Here is a 20,094-nt window from a genome sequence, read left to right as displayed (position 1 = left end):
GCCAGTCTCAGTCACCATCTCAGGGTTCCCTGGGGGCAGGGCCAGCACTGCATGTGGAGCTGGGGATCGAACCCTGGTCCCTACATCTGACAAAGCAAGTGCTTTAGTCTGCTGAGCTATCTGGCCGGCCCTGTGTCTCTTGTAATCTTCAATAGTGATTTCCTTAATTGCCTTTAAGCTCCTCAGCCACTTCCACGAGGCTGTCAGGGTTTTGCTCATGGTGTCACAGCACTTCAGCTGTTCACTGACACTTCCTAACATCCACCCAATTGCTGCACACTCCAGGTCTAAGACCATGCCCACTTCTGTTTTTAATGACAGCACCCCTCTTCCAGATAACATCTTTTTTAGTTATCCACTGTGATATAGATTACTCTAGAATTTAGTGGCTATTAACCGCTCTGGCTTAGAGATGCATACCCGGTCTGAGCGACATCATCTGGGACTGGTCATCTAAAGGTGTGGAACTGGAGGATTTCCTTGCAAATGGTTCCTTCAATGGCAGGCAGGTCCTTAGTAGCTCTCCATGTGGCCCTCTCCTGAGAGCTGCCACCAAGGGGTCTCGTGACAGGATGGTGAACTTATTCTAAAATAATCTAGAAGAAAAAGGTGAAAGCCACTGTACACTTTGTGATCTATCTTCAGGAATCGCACATGGTCACTTCCATACCACCTTATTTGTGTTTGCCATCTGGATCAGTGCAGTTTTAGGACATAGATAGAGGCCTGGATCAGGACTTCCTTTGCTAAATCACTTAGCCGCTCACAAGCTGCAGGATAAGAATAGCAACAGCCTCAGTAATAAACCTCAGAGAAAAGGCTGCCCCTCACAGCTGCCTGCCACAGATGAATGCTGTCACTTCAACTCATGCTGTCTTTGGTGGCTCCCCCCAGGCTGCCAGGAGATCGCAGAGGAATTTCGTGCCCAGGAGATTGACGGGCAAGCCCTGCTGCTGCTCAAGGAGGACCACCTGATGAGTGCCATGAACATCAAGCTGGGGCCTGCTCTGAAGATCTATGCACGCATCAGCATGCTGAAGGACTCCTAGGGCTGGCAGGGCAGCTGGGTCTGGCCCAGGGCTCCCAACTGGGCACAGCCAGACAGACATTCCTGAGAGGCCTGGAGATGAGGCCAGTCAAAGGGAAGGGCCTCTCTGGAGGGACACGGCTGGTGGGGAGGTCCAGGTACCTCCTCAATGGCTCTCAGGGGCCTTTCATTTCTTGGGGGGGGCAGAGAGGCAGGGGGTATAGAAGATGGGGCTTTATGCTTGTAAATATTGATAGCACTGGCTTCCTCCAAAGTCCCAATACTCTAGCCCCACTCTCTTCCCCTCTCTCTGTCCCCCATTTTCCAGGGGGTTTATGGTCAGGGCTCCCCAACATAAGTTGGGTTACTTACGCGGGCAGCCAGCAGGCCTGGGTAGAGGCCTTGAAAGCCCTTGCCTTCCTTCTTCCCACCTCCTTCTCCAGGCCTGATTAGCCTTCCGTTGCCAGCTTCTCACCCTTCAGCCTATTTTGGCAGCCACAGGGGACTTCTCCCCTTCTCCCCTCTGCAGCTGGAGAGGGAAGCTGGACCCACTCTGGCCATGCCTGCTGGCATAGACGCCTTAACGCTGTGTGTGTGACTGTATGACTGTGTGGGAGCCTGGGCTGATGGGCCATGAGCTGCCCTGTGGCATCTCCACGTGTTTTGTAGCGAATGGCCACTTAGTGCTTTGTCCTGGACTCCACTTGGCCTGAGGATGGGGAATAGAACAGAAGGGTAGCTTCTGTGGGAATTAGGTTTCCTCTCCAGATATGTCAAGAGGTCTCTGAAGCTCCTCCCCACCTGTAATGTCCCTGACTGCCCTGCTGTCTCCGAGCAGCGTTAAGGAAACAGCCAGTGGGCTTGGCTGTGTAGCCCAGGGGCCGAGCTAGGCTGAGTGTGCCTGTTTCCCCTGGGAGCCCTGTGTGGAACCCAAGAGCTGAGGGGAGAGAACAGCTGGAGGCAGGATGTGTGAAGAAGGCAACCTTTGACTTCCCATCCCCATATTTCTCTGCTTGTAAAACTTCCTGGCAGCAGCTAACACTGGCTGAGGAGGAGGCTGGGCAGGGCGAACGCTGCCTCTCACTTGCCCTGTCCTCCAACTCCCAGAGGAAGAGTCCAACCCTTCCTGGAAGGGGTGGACATCGTTCTCAGCTTGTTCTATTCCCCACCCACACCCCAGGCAGGATTGGAAATGAAGGACTTTTTTAACCTTTTGTTTTTTAAAAATAAATCTCTAAAATCTGCCTCTTCTGTGACTTTCTCCTATAGAGATGCTTGTTTTTTCAATTTGCATGGCTACTTTTCACCTGTAAAGATAAGACATGGCCACTGTGACTGGCACCTGTGCCTCCATCACAGTTTGTGTCTGGGCCATTGCAAGTGTGTGTCCCCCTGCCTGCCCCAACTGTCCCGAGCACCTCCCCACCATTCCTGTCTGGTACACATGGTGGGGAACACCCGGGGTGGAACTCAGAGTCTACTATTCTCCAACAAGATGACTTTAGTGGGAGCTGTCCAGTGTCCAGAAGGGCCCTTGAGAATAGATTTACTTCTCTGGATTTTCCTAGCAATTTTTAGGATCAGGACAGAAGAAGTGACACTCAGCCTACAGGAAGGGGAAGGAAGGGCATCTTGGGCCAAAGCAGTATGGCAAAGGCACTGCATGGTCACAAGTGCAGATGGGTGGTCCCACTGGCTGGGCTGCATGAGGTGTGAGCAGACAGCAGTGGCTGGAGTGGGCTGTGTACCAGGCCCAGGCACCGGGCTCAAGAAGAGCAAGTTCTCTGGTATGAAGCAGAACCTGGGCCTAGCTCACAGGATGGGCAGCTGCCTCACTTGGCAAGGCTTTTATTTAAACAACTGTTAAAAGACCACGGGTTTCTATACCTTGTCCCACCCATATAGGACAAGAACCTTGAAAGAAAGGTAAGGCATAATTTTGAGGACTCCTTTCTGAAGAACCTGTTAAAATGCAGCTCTCACCAGCAGCAGGACAAACCAGTGATCATCTATCCCTGTGGGGCCAAGGCCGGGCAATCCTGGAGTCCCTGGGGTTGCCTGCCGGTATAGAGAGCCTGGGGTCAGGGGGCAGCAAGGGCATCTTCTGGGCTTTCACTACACAGTGTGAGGGTCACATGGCACTTACTCTGACAGGTCTCATGTGGGAAAAAACAAAAACCAGGCGCCACCCAAGCTTTGTTTCTAAGGGTGTGATGGAGGGGGGCAAAACCAAAACTTAGGTGAATTTGAGGGAATGACTTACACAGTAATAACAAGACTCTTGTTTTTTGCTTTGGGTGACAAGTCCCAACCTACTGCAAGCTTGAAAGGCAGGTCTTTAAGTGTACATTTGCCTCTGCTGTTTACTGTACACCAAGGTTTACCAGCCCTGATCATAACTCAGGTTTTACAGGGTACTTCCCAACCTTTGGTACACACTCTTCCTGTTACCTTCGAACTCTTGATCGTGGTCCACTGAATGTTTTGACTCCAGTGCAACACCACTGGCACTTTGTTTTGTTTTTTTGCGGCAGTCTCATAGTCTCACTATGTAATTCAGACTGACCTTGAACTCACATAGTTTAGGCTGGCCTTGAACTGGCAGTGATCTTCCAGCCTCAGCCTCCCTAGTGCTAGGATTACAGGCGTGTGCACCACAGCCAACTTCCACTTGCACTTTTTTTTTTTTTTTTTTTTCAGCACTGGGGATTGAACTCAGGCCCTTGCACTTGCCAGGCAAGCGCTTTTTCTACTGAGCCTTCGAAGCTTGCCTTGTGAGCTTCACAAAACTGTTCCACAGCCCTGATCTTAGCCAGTTCACACTGGACTAGTGTAAGCACCCCACTTTACTGAGGAATGAAGAGCCTGTTCAATGCTCTTCAGCTCCAGTTGGGCCCATCTATGCAGCAGAACTTCATCTGAGGAGGAGTGGCACACCCTCACCTGGGCATTTTCAGAAAGGACTAAAAAGAAGCTCAAAAGCCTCTGGGGAGGAAAGAACCCAATATGAAGCTCACTATGTGGCCAGTGCAGGTCCACCTCTTTCTACTGATTGGCCAGGTGCTGCAGCATCCTCCCGTAGGCCCTACCCTGCAGCACACCTCCCTGGATAGTTATCTGCTTTTCTTGTGGGTGTGGTTCCTGAGGTGGGGGGCAGGAAGGAGCTGCCTCACTCCAGCCACCACCACCTGAGCAGGTCATTTGTTCGCCGACTGTAAGCTGTTCAACTGGCTGCTCCCTATGGCCCTTACATCGGGACTCGGGTGAGTGGGGCACTGCCAGGGGGAGAGGGTGGCAAGAAGGGGAAGTCTTGTCTGGTGGGCAGCTGCCTCACTTGGCAAGGCTTTTAAAGACTGCAGGTTTCTATACCTTGTCCTACCCGTATAGGACAAGAACCTTGAAATAAATAAAGGTAAGGCATAATTTTTGAGGACTCCTTTCTGAAGAACCTTGACTGTTCCCGTACAGTCAAGGGAAAAGCACCAAAGCTAGACCGAGAACCAGCTGAGAACCAGCTAAGCAGCAGGTCCTGGTAAAAAGTGACAGAGATATGGCCCATGTGAAGTGTGGGAGCCCCATCTTAGTAGGTCGTGAGTAGCCAGTGAAGAGCTGAGTGAGACAGACTGCTTTGGGGAGGCCAAGGGCAAAGACCCAAGGGCATGCACCCCTCCCCCTCTCCTGAGTGCTCTGGCCCGGTGAGACTGCCTGACCAGAACTGGGAACCTACCCCTCCTGAGGACTAATCGCTCATCTGTGTCCTTTAGTGAAAGCAAAAGAGAGCTGGGCACAGGTAAGGCTTGAACACCTTCTGCAGGTGGAGCTGGCAGACAAATCCTTCTGAAAGTATTGGCGCAAGGAACACAGGGAGTGGGACAGGCAGCGCCTCCCTGGAGAGGCTTCTGGTGGGCCCAGCACCCACCCTTCCCCCACTGAGCTCACCTGAGCCACTCCAGCCAGCTCTGCCTGGCTGCCCTGGCGTAGCCCCAGAGCCCAAGATAAACACTGGCTTGGCTTGCGTACCTTAATGGGGGAGGAGGGACACTGGCTAAAGAACAGCCATTGAGGGCAGAAAGAAGCAACAAGCTTTTTCCTACCACTGAACCACCGTGTCTTACTCTTCTCTCGTTGCTGGGACAAATACCCCACCCAAACTGAAGGAAGGAAAGGTTTATTTAGCTCACAGTTACTGGAGGTTTCAGTCCATACTCAGCTGGCTCCAAGGCAGCCTGGCACATGGCAGAGAGCAACCTTTCATGGCAGCGGCAAAGAGCAGGAGCGCAAGGGAGGGGTAGCAGCAGCTCAAGCAGCTAACTTCTCTTCCCTCCTTTCACTGAAATGCAAATTACCTGCCCCAGGGCAGGTGCAGCATCCACACCCACAATAATCACAAACTCCAGAAGCCTCCCCAAGACTGCATGAGGCTTTGGGGGGTCACCTATACACAAACCATAACACACCGCTAGTCTTGCCGGCTGCCGGTCCTGACTGGCTTCTGGGAGCCAGAAAAACACAGCCATGTCCAACCTCCAGGAGTGTGCAAGAGAAACGGCAGCAAGAAACTTGGGAGCACAGGGCCAGGGCCAGGCCCTCGACACCCAAATGCCACAGCACAGGCCCTGCTCTAGTCAGACAGACCTAACCTCAAGGCTCAGCCCAGCACTCTCAGCCTGACTGGGCAGATTGAAAGGTCAAGGGCCAGCCAAATAGCTCAGCAGATGAAAACACCTGCAAGCAGGGGCCAGGGTTTGGGATTCAATCCCCAGGCCTGCTGTGCCGGCCCCACCCCCGCGGGGCACTGAGACAGCAATTGAGACCCCATGTGGTGGCACACACCTGTAACCCCAGCTCCTGGGAGGCTGTAAACAGGCGGATCACTACGAGTCTCATGTCTTATCTAGTAGTGAAACCCTGAACATCCTGTAGACCCTTCCCTAAAATACAAAAAAAGAAAAAGAAAAAAAGGTCAAATCTGGATGGCCAAACTCATGCAGTACTGGACCAGACACAGTGATACGAGTGAAGCAGGTTTATTGGAAGTGCATGGGGGCTGCCTCATGGACCAAGACAGCATCAGACAAAGGGGGCAGGAGACTTTATAGGATCTTTCAGGGAGGGTAATAGTGGGCTGGAACAGCCAGGTAACAGCCAGCTCACGAGTTTCAGAGAGCATGATTGTGGGCTGGAACAGCCAGAATTCAGGTGAAGATCGTTTATCTTCCTTTTTAACTTTGTTTATGTCAGAAAGGAGTTGAGACCAACATGGGTCAAGGGGAAGTATGCCGAGACCAGAGTACAATGTGGGGCAGGGTTGGGGTTGGCTGGGTTACCAGGAAACGGAGAGAATGTTTGAGGCAAAGTGTCCTGGAAACTTTGAGTCCTGACCTATCACAGATGACATAACCTTGCTGCACCTCAGGCTCCTCACACGGTGTAGACAATCCCAGGTCCTCCTGCTGGGGACGGTGGTCAGATTACAGCAAGACAGGCAGAGAGGGTTTGGCTCAATTCTTTGGAATTAATGGCCCACATCTTGAAGAAAATCCAGTTTTAAGCAAAGGAATCACAATCTGGGAGTTTGGGAGAGTGAAGTCAGAGCATTCTATTTCCTCGTGGTTTACTTCCTAAACAGTGATTAAGAGTAGTACCAGCTAAGAGGCAGGCTCTGGGATCTGGCATCAGGAGTGCAAAGACATTAGAAACTCAGCCCAGATGGGCAGCCAACTCTTGGTTTGGCAAGGGCTAGAGGGGCATGGCAAAGGTTCAGAAGAGCACTTGGGGGACAGGGTTGTGGTGGGAGACGTCAAAGAAGACTTTGTAAAGGAGGGAGAAGAGGATTAAGGAATGATTAGAGGATAGGGAAAATGACTTGGACAACGGTTGGGGAGACACAAAGTCATGGCAAATTTCAGTGACATCATGATGGAAGGTGCAGACTGGGACTAGGGATTGATGACTGGTTAAAAAGATGAGGATTAAAAGGATGAGTACTACTGAGCCATAAAGAAGGATAAACTTGATGCATTTATGGCTACATGGATGGACCTTGAGGCCATAATTTTTAAGTAAAATAAATGAGACACACATGTAAATATCCCATTATCTCTCTGGTGTGAGAAACTGAAAGTGTAAGAACCAAAATGTTGATAGATATAATGAAATAGGAAGAAATTGTTCAAAAGGAAAGGGTAACTTATGGAGGGGGAAATGAGGGAAGAATAAACTGGGTTGGGCTAGTGACATTTGGGCTCTTTCAAGGTGTTTGATACCTATTTAGAATATCAATCCCCTATGCCCATCCCTACGGAAGTATGTAGCTGTGTCTTCTCTTTTGTCTTGGTCTTGAGGTGTGACTCATGGGAGTGTCTGTCTCTTCCAAGTTGCAAAGTCACGTTGGCGTCCATCTTGTCTCCTTGAGGGCCTGGCCCTGTCTGAGGGCCTATAATATCTTTATCTAATTTTGGTTGGAGGAATTTTTATGTTGTTATGGTTTGTGTATATCCCCACCACCACCCAGCCTCATGCAATCATGGGGCAGACTTCTAGAGTTCGTGATTAACTCATGATCCACTGGGATTATGGGTGTGAGAGCTACACCCAGCCTGGGGCAGGTAGCCTGAATGCAATTTAAGAGCAAACTTCCTCTCTGTTGCCATTGTTTTTGGTACTGCTCCTGTCCTTTCTTTTTGGCGGAACCCAGAATTGAACTCAAACCTTTGCACTTGCCAGGGAAGTGCATATTCCACTGAGCCATCTCCCCGGCCCCTGCTCCTGTCCTTTTGCTCTCTGCTTTTTGCTGCCACCATGAACTGCTGCTCCCTGCCATGTGCCAGTCTGCATGGAGCCAGCTGAGTATGGACTGAAACCTCCAGTAATTGTGAGATAAATAAACCTTTTGTTCCTTCATTTTGGGTGTCAGATATTTGTCCCAGCAATGAGAGAACAGTAACTGAGACCGTATCTTGTACCCTGAGCAAGTGCTTTATTATTTTTTTTAATTAATTATTTGTGTTTGTGTGTGTGTGTGTGGAACCGGGGATTGAACTCATGCCCTTCTGTTTGCCAGGGAAGCGCTTATTCTACTGAGCCATCTCCCTGGTCCTTATTAATTTTTTAAAATGTGACACACAGTAGTTCTTAACCTCATATGACCCAACCTGCTGGTGTTAGACAGCTTTACAGTACTGTAATAAAATGCATGAGGTGATATTCTCATTAAAAAAATAATTTTTTTATATATTTAGTACAGGGTCTACAGGTCCTCACTATGTAGATTGGACTCATAGTGACCCTTCTGTTTTCAGCCTCCCAAGTGCTGGGATTACAGGTGCATGCCACCACGCCCAGTCTCAATCACCATCTCAGCATACCCCAAGGGTAGGGCCAGCATGGCAAGCCAGGGATCAAACCCCAGCTGCTGCTCTCTGCCTAAGCAGGCGCTTTAGTCTGCTAAGCTATCTGGCTAGCCCTTAAGCAACTACTTTAAAGATAACATGTAACATATTAACTATTGTCATTCTATTATTTTGTTATGAAATTTTGTTTTACCTTTTTTCCATAAAATAAAAAAAAGCTCATGTACAGGCACAAACTCCCTCTGATGAATGTGATCATTATGTATATCTATATTATAGCAATAAATTTAACAACAGTTAAGGAAGCCAGGCTTGGTGGTGCATGCCTGTAATCTCAGGACTCAAGAAGCTGAGGCAGGAGGATATCTGCAAGTTCGAGTCCAGCCTAAGTTACACAGTAAATGTAGCCCAGCCCAAACTATATAACAAGACCTATGAAATGAAATGGGAGGGGAAAGAAGGAAAAAAAGAAAAGATTGAGACTAGGGAGCACATTAGGAAGCTGTTACCAGAATCCAGATAAGAGGCAATGAATGACAAGTCAGTGGCAGTGGACAGGAGAGAAGCCTCGGGTACTAGAAAGGAGACAGAAGCATTAGAAACCAATGATTAAGCCACTGTGGAGGGAGAAAGGGTCACATGGTCCACATGAGGAGAGAGTTTTGGGGGAAACAATGCAAATTGTAGCATGGGAGGGGCCGAGTTTAAGGTATCCTGAGACAACCAGGCGGACACAGCTCTGTAGGGAACATGTGACACCCGAGGCCATGTTCCGCAAGAGGATGGGACTACAGCCACCAGCAGAAGAGCCAGATGGTGGAAGAGGAGGTGCAGAGAACTGAGCTCCAGGTAATAGGCTGGGTGAGCAGAGCCGGCAGACAAGGACAAGAGTTGTAAGAGAGACATGAGGAGTGGTGGGCAGGGGCCAGAGTAACAAGCATGGATCCTACCCTAAGAGAAGTGAGAAGCCATTAGAGGGCTTGGAAGAAGAGACGTGTGTGGTCCATGACTGGACTGCAGGGGACAAGAACAGAAGCACGAGTCCACAAGGCAAGCCAGCTTTGCCAGAGGACTGGACGTGGCCTGCTGGGAATGGGGCGTGACTGGTAGAATGGAACACATTGGGCTAACAGAAGCAGCTCCCTGGCAAGATCACACGTGCAGATGGCTGCAATGACAGGAGTGAGCAGGAGTGTGCCACTTCAGCTACGCTGGGTTAACATGGCAGTGGTAGGAGAGGGGCACACCGGTAATTCCAGCACTCTGAGAGGCTGAGGCAGGTGGATCTCAAGCTTGAGCCTAGTTTGTGCAATTTAGTGATTTGATGAATCCCTGACTCAAAATTAAAATTTAAAAAGGGCTAGGGGGTTGCTAGGGAGATAGCTTGGCACTCTAAGCACCTGCCTGGCAAGTGCAAGGACCTGAGTTCAGTTCCCAGTACTGCATGCCATGCCCACCATGGAGCCCTGGGCATGCTGTGCTGGCTTGAAACTAGGTGTGTTAGGGCACAGCTGTAATCCCAGAACTGGGGAGGCTGAGACAGGAGAATCACTACAAGTCCAAATAAACAAACAAACAAATAAATGGAATCTTGGCTTTGCTCCACCCAACTATTTAAAAAAAAAAAAAAAAAAGGAGGGGAGTGTGCTGAGGATGTACCTGGATGTGAAGGCTCTGGGTTCAATCACCAGTATTAAAAAAAAGATGAATCTCCCTATTCCTTTTCACTTTTTAACATGTTCTTGAGGGGTCCATGCTGCATAATCTCATAGCCAGGTGGCTCTGATTTAATTTGTAATTAAATGATGGCTCACTTCCAAGCATCTCTGATTAAATTTTATTAGTAAAAAGACCAATAGAAGTGATTAGATCCATTTGCATCCCCAGTGGTTTAAGCAGGCAGGAATGCATTAATGTGACTGATTAAAAAATTTCAAGTTACCTGGTGGCTCAAGCTGGACCGCACACTTGCAGGACATGGATATGCATGTTGTAAGCATGGAAAGGCACAAACACAGGCATAGGTGCTTCCCCTCGCAGATAGGACTCCTTTTCCACTTAGTACCCTTCCTGGACACTGGCACATCTACATGTACGGCATCCTTAGTGGCCACGTTGACCTCCACTACATAGTTAGGCATAATTCACTGATCCAGTGAACTTGGGCTGTTCATAGTCCTTTGTCCTCTTTTCTTTTCTTTTTTTTTTTTTTTTTTCCAGAACTGGGGATTGAACTCAGGCCCTTGTGCTTGCCAGGCAAGCACTTCTCTACTGAGCCATCTCCCCGGCCCCTAGCTATCTCCCCAGCCCCTCATCCTTTTCAACAATGCCACAAGAGCATGGTTGGACAGCCCACTGCGGGAGTATCCACACCCACAGGCAGGAAAGGAGAGTGGGGGGAGTGAGTGCTGAAGTTGGAAGAGATTGAGAAGGCTCCTTAGGCAGCGCTAAGAGACGTGGATTGATCCTCCAGTCAACAGGAAACCACGAATAACTTTTTGTGTGAATTATTTTCTCTGTATTTTTCCTTCATTAAGATAGCAATATAAGTACACTGCACTCACTAGAAGGAAAAATAAAGGAGCGAATTCCCTACCTGTCACACAAACACTTAGGTCTTTCAATCACTGGTGCATATTTCTTCCTTTTTTTTTTTTTGTAATCTTTATTTATTTGGTAGAGGTTCTTGTTATGCAGCTCAGACTTGTAGTGATCCTTTTGTCTCAGCCTCACCAGCCCTGGGATTACCGGGGTGTACCACCACGCCACGCCCAGTTTCAGGTCTGGCACAGCTTGTCCTGGGTTCTGGGCTGGCATGGCATGTGGTACCGGATATCAAACCCAGGAATTGAACCTGGGTCTTTGCACTTGCCAGGCGGGCACTTAGACCACCGAGCTATCTCCCTGGCCCAACATTTCTGGTTCATTCTTGCTAATTCTCACCGCTGTGCTTGTCACTTTTCAGTCCTTTCTTCCTTTCACATGAGTCAGCATTTTTACGCCTGCTTGTGAAGTCTTGGAGACAAGCTTATTCCCCAAGTCCTCGGTCGGGCTGGACTCTGAGATCTTTTCCAGTTGCACCTGCTGAGGCAGCTACCATCTGTCTCTGGGACTTCCAACGCTTCTCTGTGCCTGTCTTCCAGGCAGCGGTCAGCAAGCTGGTCTCCCTTGGGTCCTACACACCCATCTCTAGTCCCTCACTTCCTTCTAGTTACCATCCTATCTCTTTCCTCCATATACTGTTTTCTTCTTGGGAGAGTCACCTACACCCGCACGCCATTTCTCGCACACTGAAGCCCCAGCCTCTCTCCTACTCCCACTCAGCCCTCTGGGCCAGGGCTCTGGCTTCCTGTCCCTTGTGCCCCTCCTGGTGAATCCCTGCAGGCTCTCACAGGCCTGCCTGCCTTCAGGGCTCCATCTCTCTCCAACCAGATTTAGACAACTTCTGTTTTCTCACCCTCAGCACTATCCCTCCCTTCAGTTGAAGGCCAAGGCATGCCCCATCATCTTCTACAGCTCCTGCTATAGCACCAGCACTCCGCTTCCTGCCTGCCTCCAGCCACACCCTCCCACCATGTCCAGGCTCAACAATTCCGCACAAGTACTGTTTCCATTTCCCCTCACCCACCCAAGTAAAAATCTGATGGTGGAACACCCTTGAGAAAACCATCTGGGGCTCCCCACAGCCCATGCAGGGGTGGCCCTGACTTCTGCAGCCTCAGTGCCAACCACCCCCGCCTGCAGTGCTGCCTACCTGCCAGGCCTTCACTCACCTCCTCACCTGTGGTCACCTTGCCTTCTCACCAGCTTCCCTCCCTTCCTCTGTCTCCTCTGCCTGCGTATCTTCTAACCGTCCAGGTCCTACCTTAGAGGTCACCTCCTCCAGGAATCTTCTTGACTTCCTCCTTGTGTGACAAGGCTCTGGTGCCACCCTACGCTTGACCTCCTAACCCCAGTGTGCACCCTACTCGTGACACTCATTTCTTCTGGCCTGTCAGGGAATGCACTCCTCGATCCCCTTCTTCCACTGCACCCACTTCTAACCCACACTCTGAAGACAAGGTCTATCTCACCTCTAAATCCCAGACCTAGCACAGTGCCTTGTGTTGCACTTGTGTGTGTGTGTGTGTGTGTGTGTGTGTGCGCACAACTGACCAGAAACAGATGGACATCCTGATGCATAAACTATAGCGAAGAGCATCGCCTATGAACAGATTGCGAGACTGGAGCTACAGATGAAAAGGGGATGAATATGAAAAGCTTTCAATTTTAGCTTCCCAAAGTTACCTTCATAATTCACACTCTCACGAGTGAGCCTCTCTCCGTGTAGGTCAGCAGCTTGGCTATTTTCATTATTTTTTTTTTAAGTGCTGATTTTCCTAGGCAAAACCAACCACCTTATTCTAATTTGTATGTCTCCGGTTACTAGGAAGGATGAATGTTTTTCCATATATTTGCCTACTGAATGTATCTTTTCTTTGAAGATTTACCTGTTGTTATGACATAAACACTGTAAGGAAGGTGGACAATGTATGAGTTGACTCGGGGGTGCTTGGGAAGTGAATGGAAGTAGGGAGGGCTCTGTGTCACCCGGTGACAGAGGTGCCAGGCAGGGGTCCCTGTGGAGACTTTGTGAGGGGACAGGAGGTGGGCAGAGACCAAAGAAGCCAACTCATCTCAACATAGAGACTGACAGCAGACAGTGGGTGCAGGAGAAGTCTGAGGACACAGAGATTTCTGGCATGGCCAAGTGAACAGAAAGAGGAGCCAGGTCTAAGGTGGTGTCCAGGTAAATGCAAACACAGCTGCAGGGTGGTTCTCAAAGCTGCTCCTAGACATGTCCTGTGAGGATCCAAGAAATGGAAAACCAGGAAAGGTGGGGCCACAGGGTCTGAGGCTACTGCCTTCTTGAAAGAGACCAGAAAGCGTGAGCCAGAGTTTGGAAGGATTTATAAAACGGGGAGTGGAGCTAAGGGGTTGCCAGGTGATGATGGGGGTCTGTTAGGAAGCAGAATCACCATCTTCACCATCAGCTGAAGTTCTGCCAGCTACTGCAATGAGCAAGGCCTATGTTAACTCACAGTCCATGATGGCCCTTCGAGGGCAGTACTTTGATCACCTGTCTTAGGGATGAGCAGACTGACATGCAGGCCTTGCTGGAGGTCAGACAGCTTAGAAGTGCCAGAGTTGGGGTGCAGATGTGGGGGTCTGGCCCCAGTGTCTGTGGTCTTTCACTTCTCCCCAGGAGACTTGCAACATGCAGGGTTTTTCCTGAAAAAGCACCTATTATGCATAAATCCCATAGTCTACCTTCTCTAAGTCAGGAAGGGGACTACTGAATCCTGTGGAAGGAACTCCAGCCTCACCTGAACTTCAGCCACAATGGATAAGCAGTTTCTGATCATACCCAGTCCAGCAGTGTATCTCTGTACATCCAGCTACCACGCCACAAACTCCCCTGTAGCCTCTTCTGGCCTGTTCCTCTGACCAGGGTAACCCCGAGGCTAAGCGCCTCAGCCCTAATGATACTGTCCTTCAAACTGGCCCAAGGCCATGCCCTGCAGCCCTGCTGTCTGTCCAAAGACAAGCTCAGTGCTCATGAGACAGGCCCTGCTTAGGGAACTCATGCTACCGCCAACCCAGAACATTCTAGACAGCTGGGCAAATGGGTGAGGGGTTTAAGCACCAAGGGGGAGTTACCATGAAGATAAAATAGGAGAATGTGCTAGGTCCCCATTGTGCCGCCATCGGTGGGCGAGCCCAAGAACGAGGGACAGCGTCCTTGCTACCACATTGGTATGTGTCTCTGGAAGGCACACAAGAAACCTAAGATTGGATGCCTCTACGCGGAGGAACGGCAAAGACTCGTTGCTGGCTATGTTCTTTCAGCCCTTTGACTCTGTGCAAATAGGAACAGGACATAGTCTCATTTAAAAACAAGAAATAAAATGAAGCACTAATAGCACATGAATGATCTGCGTGTGTGTGTGTGTGTGTGTGTGTGTGTGTGTTTGTGCACATAAGTGAGTTACCAATGCTCTTTCCCCCAGGGTAAGGAAGAGAATCTTCTGGCAGCTGACTGTATTTGCACTTGGCTTCTTAGTCCCGCTCCTATACTGGTTTCCTATCAGGTACAGCTTCCTTGCCCTAGCACCTGAGGTGGGGCCACCGTGGTCAAAGTTAAAGTGGATTGTCCCAAGTGCCTCTTCAAAAGATGGAGAGGGTGGCTAGCTCAACCCGGGCAAATGCCTTTGTAGGCTGTCCGTCCTCTGTGTACCCCTCATTGCTGGCCCCACTCCACAGGAATCTGGATCTCCTCATCCCCATGGATGTCTGCCCTTCAGCCACAATGGCTCTGCTGAAAGACAACTTCACAGGTGGTCTTCAGCTTGGGTAAGGAGCTACCATTCCTCCCACAAACGTACAGAGCTCTGCCCCATGCCCCTGCCCTCCCCATTCCCATCCCACATGCACAGCTTATGCACCTACAAACCCCAGGGTCCCCACTGAGTCACACATCTCCTAGTCTTCTAACATTCTGACTTGGTTCTGAGCCAGGGGCTTTTAGAGGCAGGAACTGGTCTGACCCCCCTGTAGGTACCTAAGGCCTAGCCCTAGGGAGGTGGCAGTGAGCACACACTGAGTGGTGCATGAGTTGTCTCTCCATCCCTACCCTGGGCCAGGAACCGGCCTGATGTCCTGACCTGTACCTCCTGGAAGGCCCCCATTATTTGGCATGGTACCTTCAACCCGGATGTAGCCCAGCAAAAAGCCAGACAGCAGAACCTCACCATTGGGCTCACTGTCTTCGCCATAGGCAGGTAAGTCCTGGGGAGAGCAGCAGTGCTAACCAGACAGGGAGTAGGAGCAGTACATTTGCCCGGGTTGAGCTAGCCACCCTCTGCAGGTGTGCAGGGATGTCTGACACCCTGTGCCCCGTACCACAGATCCAGAGTGCAGCTAGAGGCTGTGCCCCTTGTCCCGGACACCCAAGGTGAACCAACACAAGAGCATCTTTGCCCTTCCCCTCCTGCCTAGACACCAGTGCCACAGAGCCCAGCCAGCATAGGCAGCCAGGAGCTCAGGATTGTGTCCTAGAAGAAATCTGCCCAGGGGCTAGCGCTGGTCCCCTAGGCTTGTGAAGAGGAAATGACAGAGTTTCTCAGGTGAGAGTGGGGCGGGGGGAAGGGAGAAAAGAAATGGGCAGGCAAAGGGAGTAAAGTGCCCACTGGAGGTCAGCCTAGCCACAGCACAGAGTGGCAGTGGTGAGGTTCTGCCCGGGCATCTGGTGGAGGGAGAGGGACTAGGGGACAGAAAGGGTCTACAAAGGAGTGAGTGTAAGCTGGGTAAAGAAGGATGGCAGGTGGCAGGCTCTGAGAAGTGGCAGGGTTAGAAGGCTTGGTGAGGCAGGGTGGGTGGGGGAAGCAGAGTGAGCTAAAAGAATGAAGGGCTCATGGTGACATGAGTGAGGCTGAAGTTTAGAAGGTGGGAGACTGATGATGACAAAGACAAGGGAGTGGCCACAGAAGCAATGACTGAGAAGGGTGGAGGACAGAATGAATCACTGCAAGAGAAGAGGGCTGGTAAGGCACTGAAAGACCAGGTAACAGATGGGGCTCTAGGTATGCAGAAGAGTGGGTGGAGAAGAAATGGCAGGGACACTGACCTCCTCACTGTGGATAGTAGGCAGATCCAGGGCAAGTGGCTACCTTCCTGAGGCAATGCAAAGAAGACTCCTGGCTAGGAGTGGCAATCAGAACTGTACCCCTAAGGCAGAGGGTACAGTCCTGGCCAATAAAGGACTTGTTTCTAATGCTGAGACAGCCTACTGTGTAAGGTAGTGAAGGCTTTCTCTCTACCCAGGAAAAGATCTGAAAGGCTGGAGAAGGAATTTTTTGCGAGGCTCCTCAACTCCATCCCCCACACCCTAGAAGGGGAAAAGGCCAGGAGGGTAGCTGAGAAGCAAAGGGGCAAACAAGACCAAGAGCTGACCATGGACAGGGGTAGAGAATTCCTGAGCTGCTTCCACCAAGGAGGCCAAGGAGTGTTCCCGAACCAGCCCTAAGGGCATCTATCTCAAGGAGCAGAAACCCCAGGATCCCAAAGTCCTGAGTTCCAAGCCCCTGCGATGCTGAGATCTTCAAGATCTCTTAATTCCCATTTCGCACAGTTCCACTAGGAACAAAGCAAAGGGCCCAGATGCCAATGACAAGCTGGGCTGGTTCAGTCCTAGATTTACCATTCGCCAATTGTCTGTGCTTGCACAACTTACCAGAACTCTTTAAATGAAATAATGCATGGTGGCTTAGAACCACAGGAAAAATGGTAAAGATACTAAGTGTTTTGACATACCAGTATCCAAGGTCTAGTAATACAGTTTCCAGTATTCCAAGCACTCTGATTATCTACCAGAATTACTACAAACTCAATCACTTAAAAATGACTGATTTTTGTTTGTCTTTTAAAACTTTATTTATTTATTTATTTATTTGATACAAGGGTTCTGGGGCCTGTACTCCATGTGGTACTGAGGATCAAACTTGGTCCTTCAGCTTGCCAGGCAAGCACTACGTCCCTAGATAGATAGATAGATAGATAGATAGATAGATAGATAGATAGATTTTTTTTTTAATCTTTTTGACACAGGGTTTGACTATACAGTTCAGGCTGGCCTTGAACTGTGAGTGATCCTGCCACCTCAGCCTCCTGACTGCTGGGGTTACAGGCATAAGATGACTGATTATTCTTCCAGTTTACCATTTGGAGAGTCAGGAATTCAGAAGAGGCTCATCAGAAAGGTTTCCTTGATGCTCTCAGATGTCTGGTTCTCAAGTGGCAGAATAAATGCTGGGGACCAGTGGGGTGCTTGCTTCTCCCTTTACCCTGCCTCTCCACGCAGCTAGCCTGGGTCTCCTCACATCTTGGGACCTTTTTTTTTTTTCTTTTTTTGGCGGAACTGGGGATTGAACTTAGGCCCTTGCGCTTGCCAGGGAAGCGCTTATTCTACTGAGCCATCTCCCGGGCCCCAGGACATCTTACACAAGGGCTCAGAGTAGGAAAGAGGCAGACACTGCCAACCCTCAAGGCCCAGCAGTCACTACCTTGGTACTGCACGGGCCAGGGCAGTCAAGGAAAAGTCCATGTCGGGGGTGGGGGTGGGGATGGCACACAGCACCCTTTCTCTTTAGGGCAAGAGTGGCAAACATGCAAGCACACCCTGGTTGAAAGGCACTGGGTCTGCCTGGGGTTTCTGGATTTTCCCAGACTAGAGTGGGCAGGACGTGAATGGGGGGGGAGGGGGCGGTGGTAAGGGGAGGGGTGGCTAGCCAGGATGACTTCGGAAGCGCCCACCCTGCAGGTACCTGGGGAAGTACCTGGAGCGTTTCCTGGAGTCGGCTGAGCGGCACTTCATGGTGGGCCAGCGCGTGGTCTACTACGTGTTCACCGAGCAGCCGGATGCCGTGCCCCACGTGGCGCTAGGGCCTCACCGGCAGTTGCGCGTGGAGTTCGTGGCGCGCGAGCAGCGTTGGCAGGACGTGTCCATGGCGCGTATGCACACGCTGCACCAGGCGCTCGGCCGGCGGCTGGGCCGCGAGACGCAGTTCGTGCTCTGCATGGACGTGGACCAGCACTTCATTGGCCCCTTCGGGCCGGAGGTGCTGGCCGAGTCGGTGGCGCAGCTGCATGCCTGGCACTACCACTGGCCGCGGTGGCTGCTGCCCTTTGAGCGCGACGCGCGCTCGGCCGCCGCGCTGGCACCGCACGAGGGCGACTTCTACTACCACGCGGCCGTGTTCGGGGGCAGCGTGGCGGCGCTGCGCAGGCTGACGGCGCACTGCGCGCTGGGCCTGCGGCAGGACCGCGCGCGCGGCCTGGAGGCGCTCTGGCACGACGAGAGCCACCTCAACAAGTTCTTTTGGCTGCACAAGCCCGCCAAGGTGCTGTCGCCCGAGTTCTGCTGGAGCCCGGACATTGGCAGGCGAGCGGAGATCCGCCATCCGCGCCTGCTCTGGGCGCCCAAGGAGTACGCAGAGGTGCGCGACTAGCGCCCCCCACGGGGCCAGCCCAGCCGCCTCCCAGCCCGCGCCTTTGCCTCCGGAAGGAGTGAAGTGAGGGGGGCTGACCGCAGGGAGAGACCCTGTGACCAGTGCCTGGGGGGCGCCTCCGGAACTGCGCGGCAGGCTGGAGGCCGGAGAAAGGCGAGATGCAAGGACCCGCGTGCCTGCCCCTCACCTCCACGGGCGATGCAAGCGCGGCAGCAAGGGCACCTAGGGCACGCAGTCTGTAGACTTTGACCTCTGACCATACTGCGTATGGCTGCTGCCTCCCGAAAGCGAGAGGATGTGGTTTTAGCTTCACCTCAACCCCTCGTTAAGTGCAGAGCCTGTGATACAAAGAGAGATGTGTCTCCCAGACTGACACAGTCATCAAGCTGTCGTTGTGTCAGTGTGGAGAACCAATCCTGCTGCTGGGACCAGGGGCATGAACCAGAGGGAGAAACACTGCAGGCATCCTGACGTGGTCTTGCTACCTCCCTTGCCCATAAGCAGGGAGACTATATTTATCTTGGGTAATTTTATTTTTATTGTTTGGATTTATTGGGTATTGGGAATCAAACCCAGAAGCTATATCCTCAGGCCCCTTTTTAGTTTTTACTTTGAGATAAGGTTACACTGAATTGCCCAGGAAGTACTTGAACTTACAGGCTTCCTCAGCCTCCTAAGGTGCTAGGTTTACAGGCATGTGCCACTGTGCCACCTTTGAGTAATATTACAATAAATTCTTCCAAAATTGTTTTATGACCTAATGTGTTAACCAGTGACTGCAAAAGTGACATTTTGTGGCCTCAGAATGGTAGGGCAAAGTCTGGCCACCTCAATGTATCTGTAATGGAAGTTCCTTTGTCCCTGCCTGCCCTCCAGACTCAGTTTCCCATTAGGAAAAAGAGGCTCTGTAGATTTTTTTTTTTTTTTTTCCCAGAACCAGGGATTGAACTCAGGCCCTTGTGGTTGCCAGGGAAGTGCTTATTCCACTGAGCCATCTCCTCAGCCCCCTAGAGGCTCTGAATAGAAAGTGTAAGTAATGAAGCCCTCCAGGAATATTGCCTGAAACAGGCTCTGAAAGAGTCGATTGACTGTGAGCTTAGTATTCACGCTGGCCTTGTGTTTTTAGCAGTCTCCACTGTTCCCAAGTATAGTGGCCAGTTCAGATGCCATTCCAGCTACTTAACCTAGCCCAACCAGGATTGCTTTTACAATCTGGTAATTCTAACAAACAAGTTCAGATCTTGGTCATGTGTTGCTCCAGAGGAATCACTCCTTGAGCAGTCATGACCTCTACCTGAACTAGGTGAGCAAACCCCAAGCCTCTGGGAGTCTGGATGAGAAACAAGGTGGCCAAGTTGTGCCCAAGAAGAGCTCTTTGCTGGCTCTGAGCTGGCATTTACCTTCCTTCCGTGGGAAAATTGAAGAGAATCATGTTCACTGAGCAGCCAGATGCTGTGCTCCACGTGGCGCTAGGGCCCCACCGTCAGCTGTGCGTGGAGTTCATGGTGCGTGAGCAGCATTGGCAGGACGTGTCTATCTTCCATCCTGCCCTGCAGCATTCACCAAGCCTAACAACCCCATGGCCACAGGAAGCTGACCAGCAGCGCGTGAGGTCTGAAAGTGAACGTGCCCCTCTACCTGTGTGTGACGCTGACCGGCTCCTTACTCT

The 20,094-nt window shown here is 51.0% G+C and overlaps 2 protein-coding genes across 4 annotated transcripts in view; both read left to right on the top strand.

The window, feature by feature from the left end:
* Phc2 (polyhomeotic homolog 2) overlaps positions 1 to 2,271 on the top strand; it is a 119,533-nt gene extending 117,262 nt beyond the window's left edge. For all 3 annotated transcript variants that reach the window (XM_004640994.2, XM_023701048.1, XM_023701049.1), the window contains one exon: positions 895 to 2,271. In XM_004640994.2, the coding sequence (XP_004641051.1) occupies positions 895 to 1,049 (155 nt within the window). In that variant the 3' untranslated portion in view covers positions 1,050 to 2,271. The remainder of the gene's footprint in view (positions 1 to 894) is intronic.
* A 1,916-nt stretch (positions 2,272 to 4,187) lies between these two features.
* Positions 4,188 to 19,174, top strand: A3galt2 (alpha 1,3-galactosyltransferase 2). The gene is made up of 5 exons (XM_004641081.2): positions 4,188 to 4,290; positions 14,430 to 14,510; positions 14,683 to 14,772; positions 15,063 to 15,200; positions 17,738 to 19,174. Exons 1-5 carry the CDS (start codon positions 4,268 to 4,270, stop codon positions 18,423 to 18,425), a joined length of 1,020 nt encoding a protein of 339 aa, XP_004641138.2. The 5' UTR covers positions 4,188 to 4,267; the 3' UTR covers positions 18,426 to 19,174.
* Positions 19,175 to 20,094: the final 920 nt, after the last annotated feature.

Source organism: Octodon degus, unplaced genomic scaffold (genome assembly GCF_000260255.1).
Source record: "Octodon degus isolate 3935 unplaced genomic scaffold, OctDeg1.0 scaffold00130, whole genome shotgun sequence".
Classification (NCBI taxonomy): Eukaryota; Metazoa; Chordata; class Mammalia; order Rodentia; family Octodontidae; genus Octodon; species Octodon degus.
Note: the sequence above shows the minus strand (reverse complement) of the source record. Positions and strands in the feature narration are given on the sequence as shown.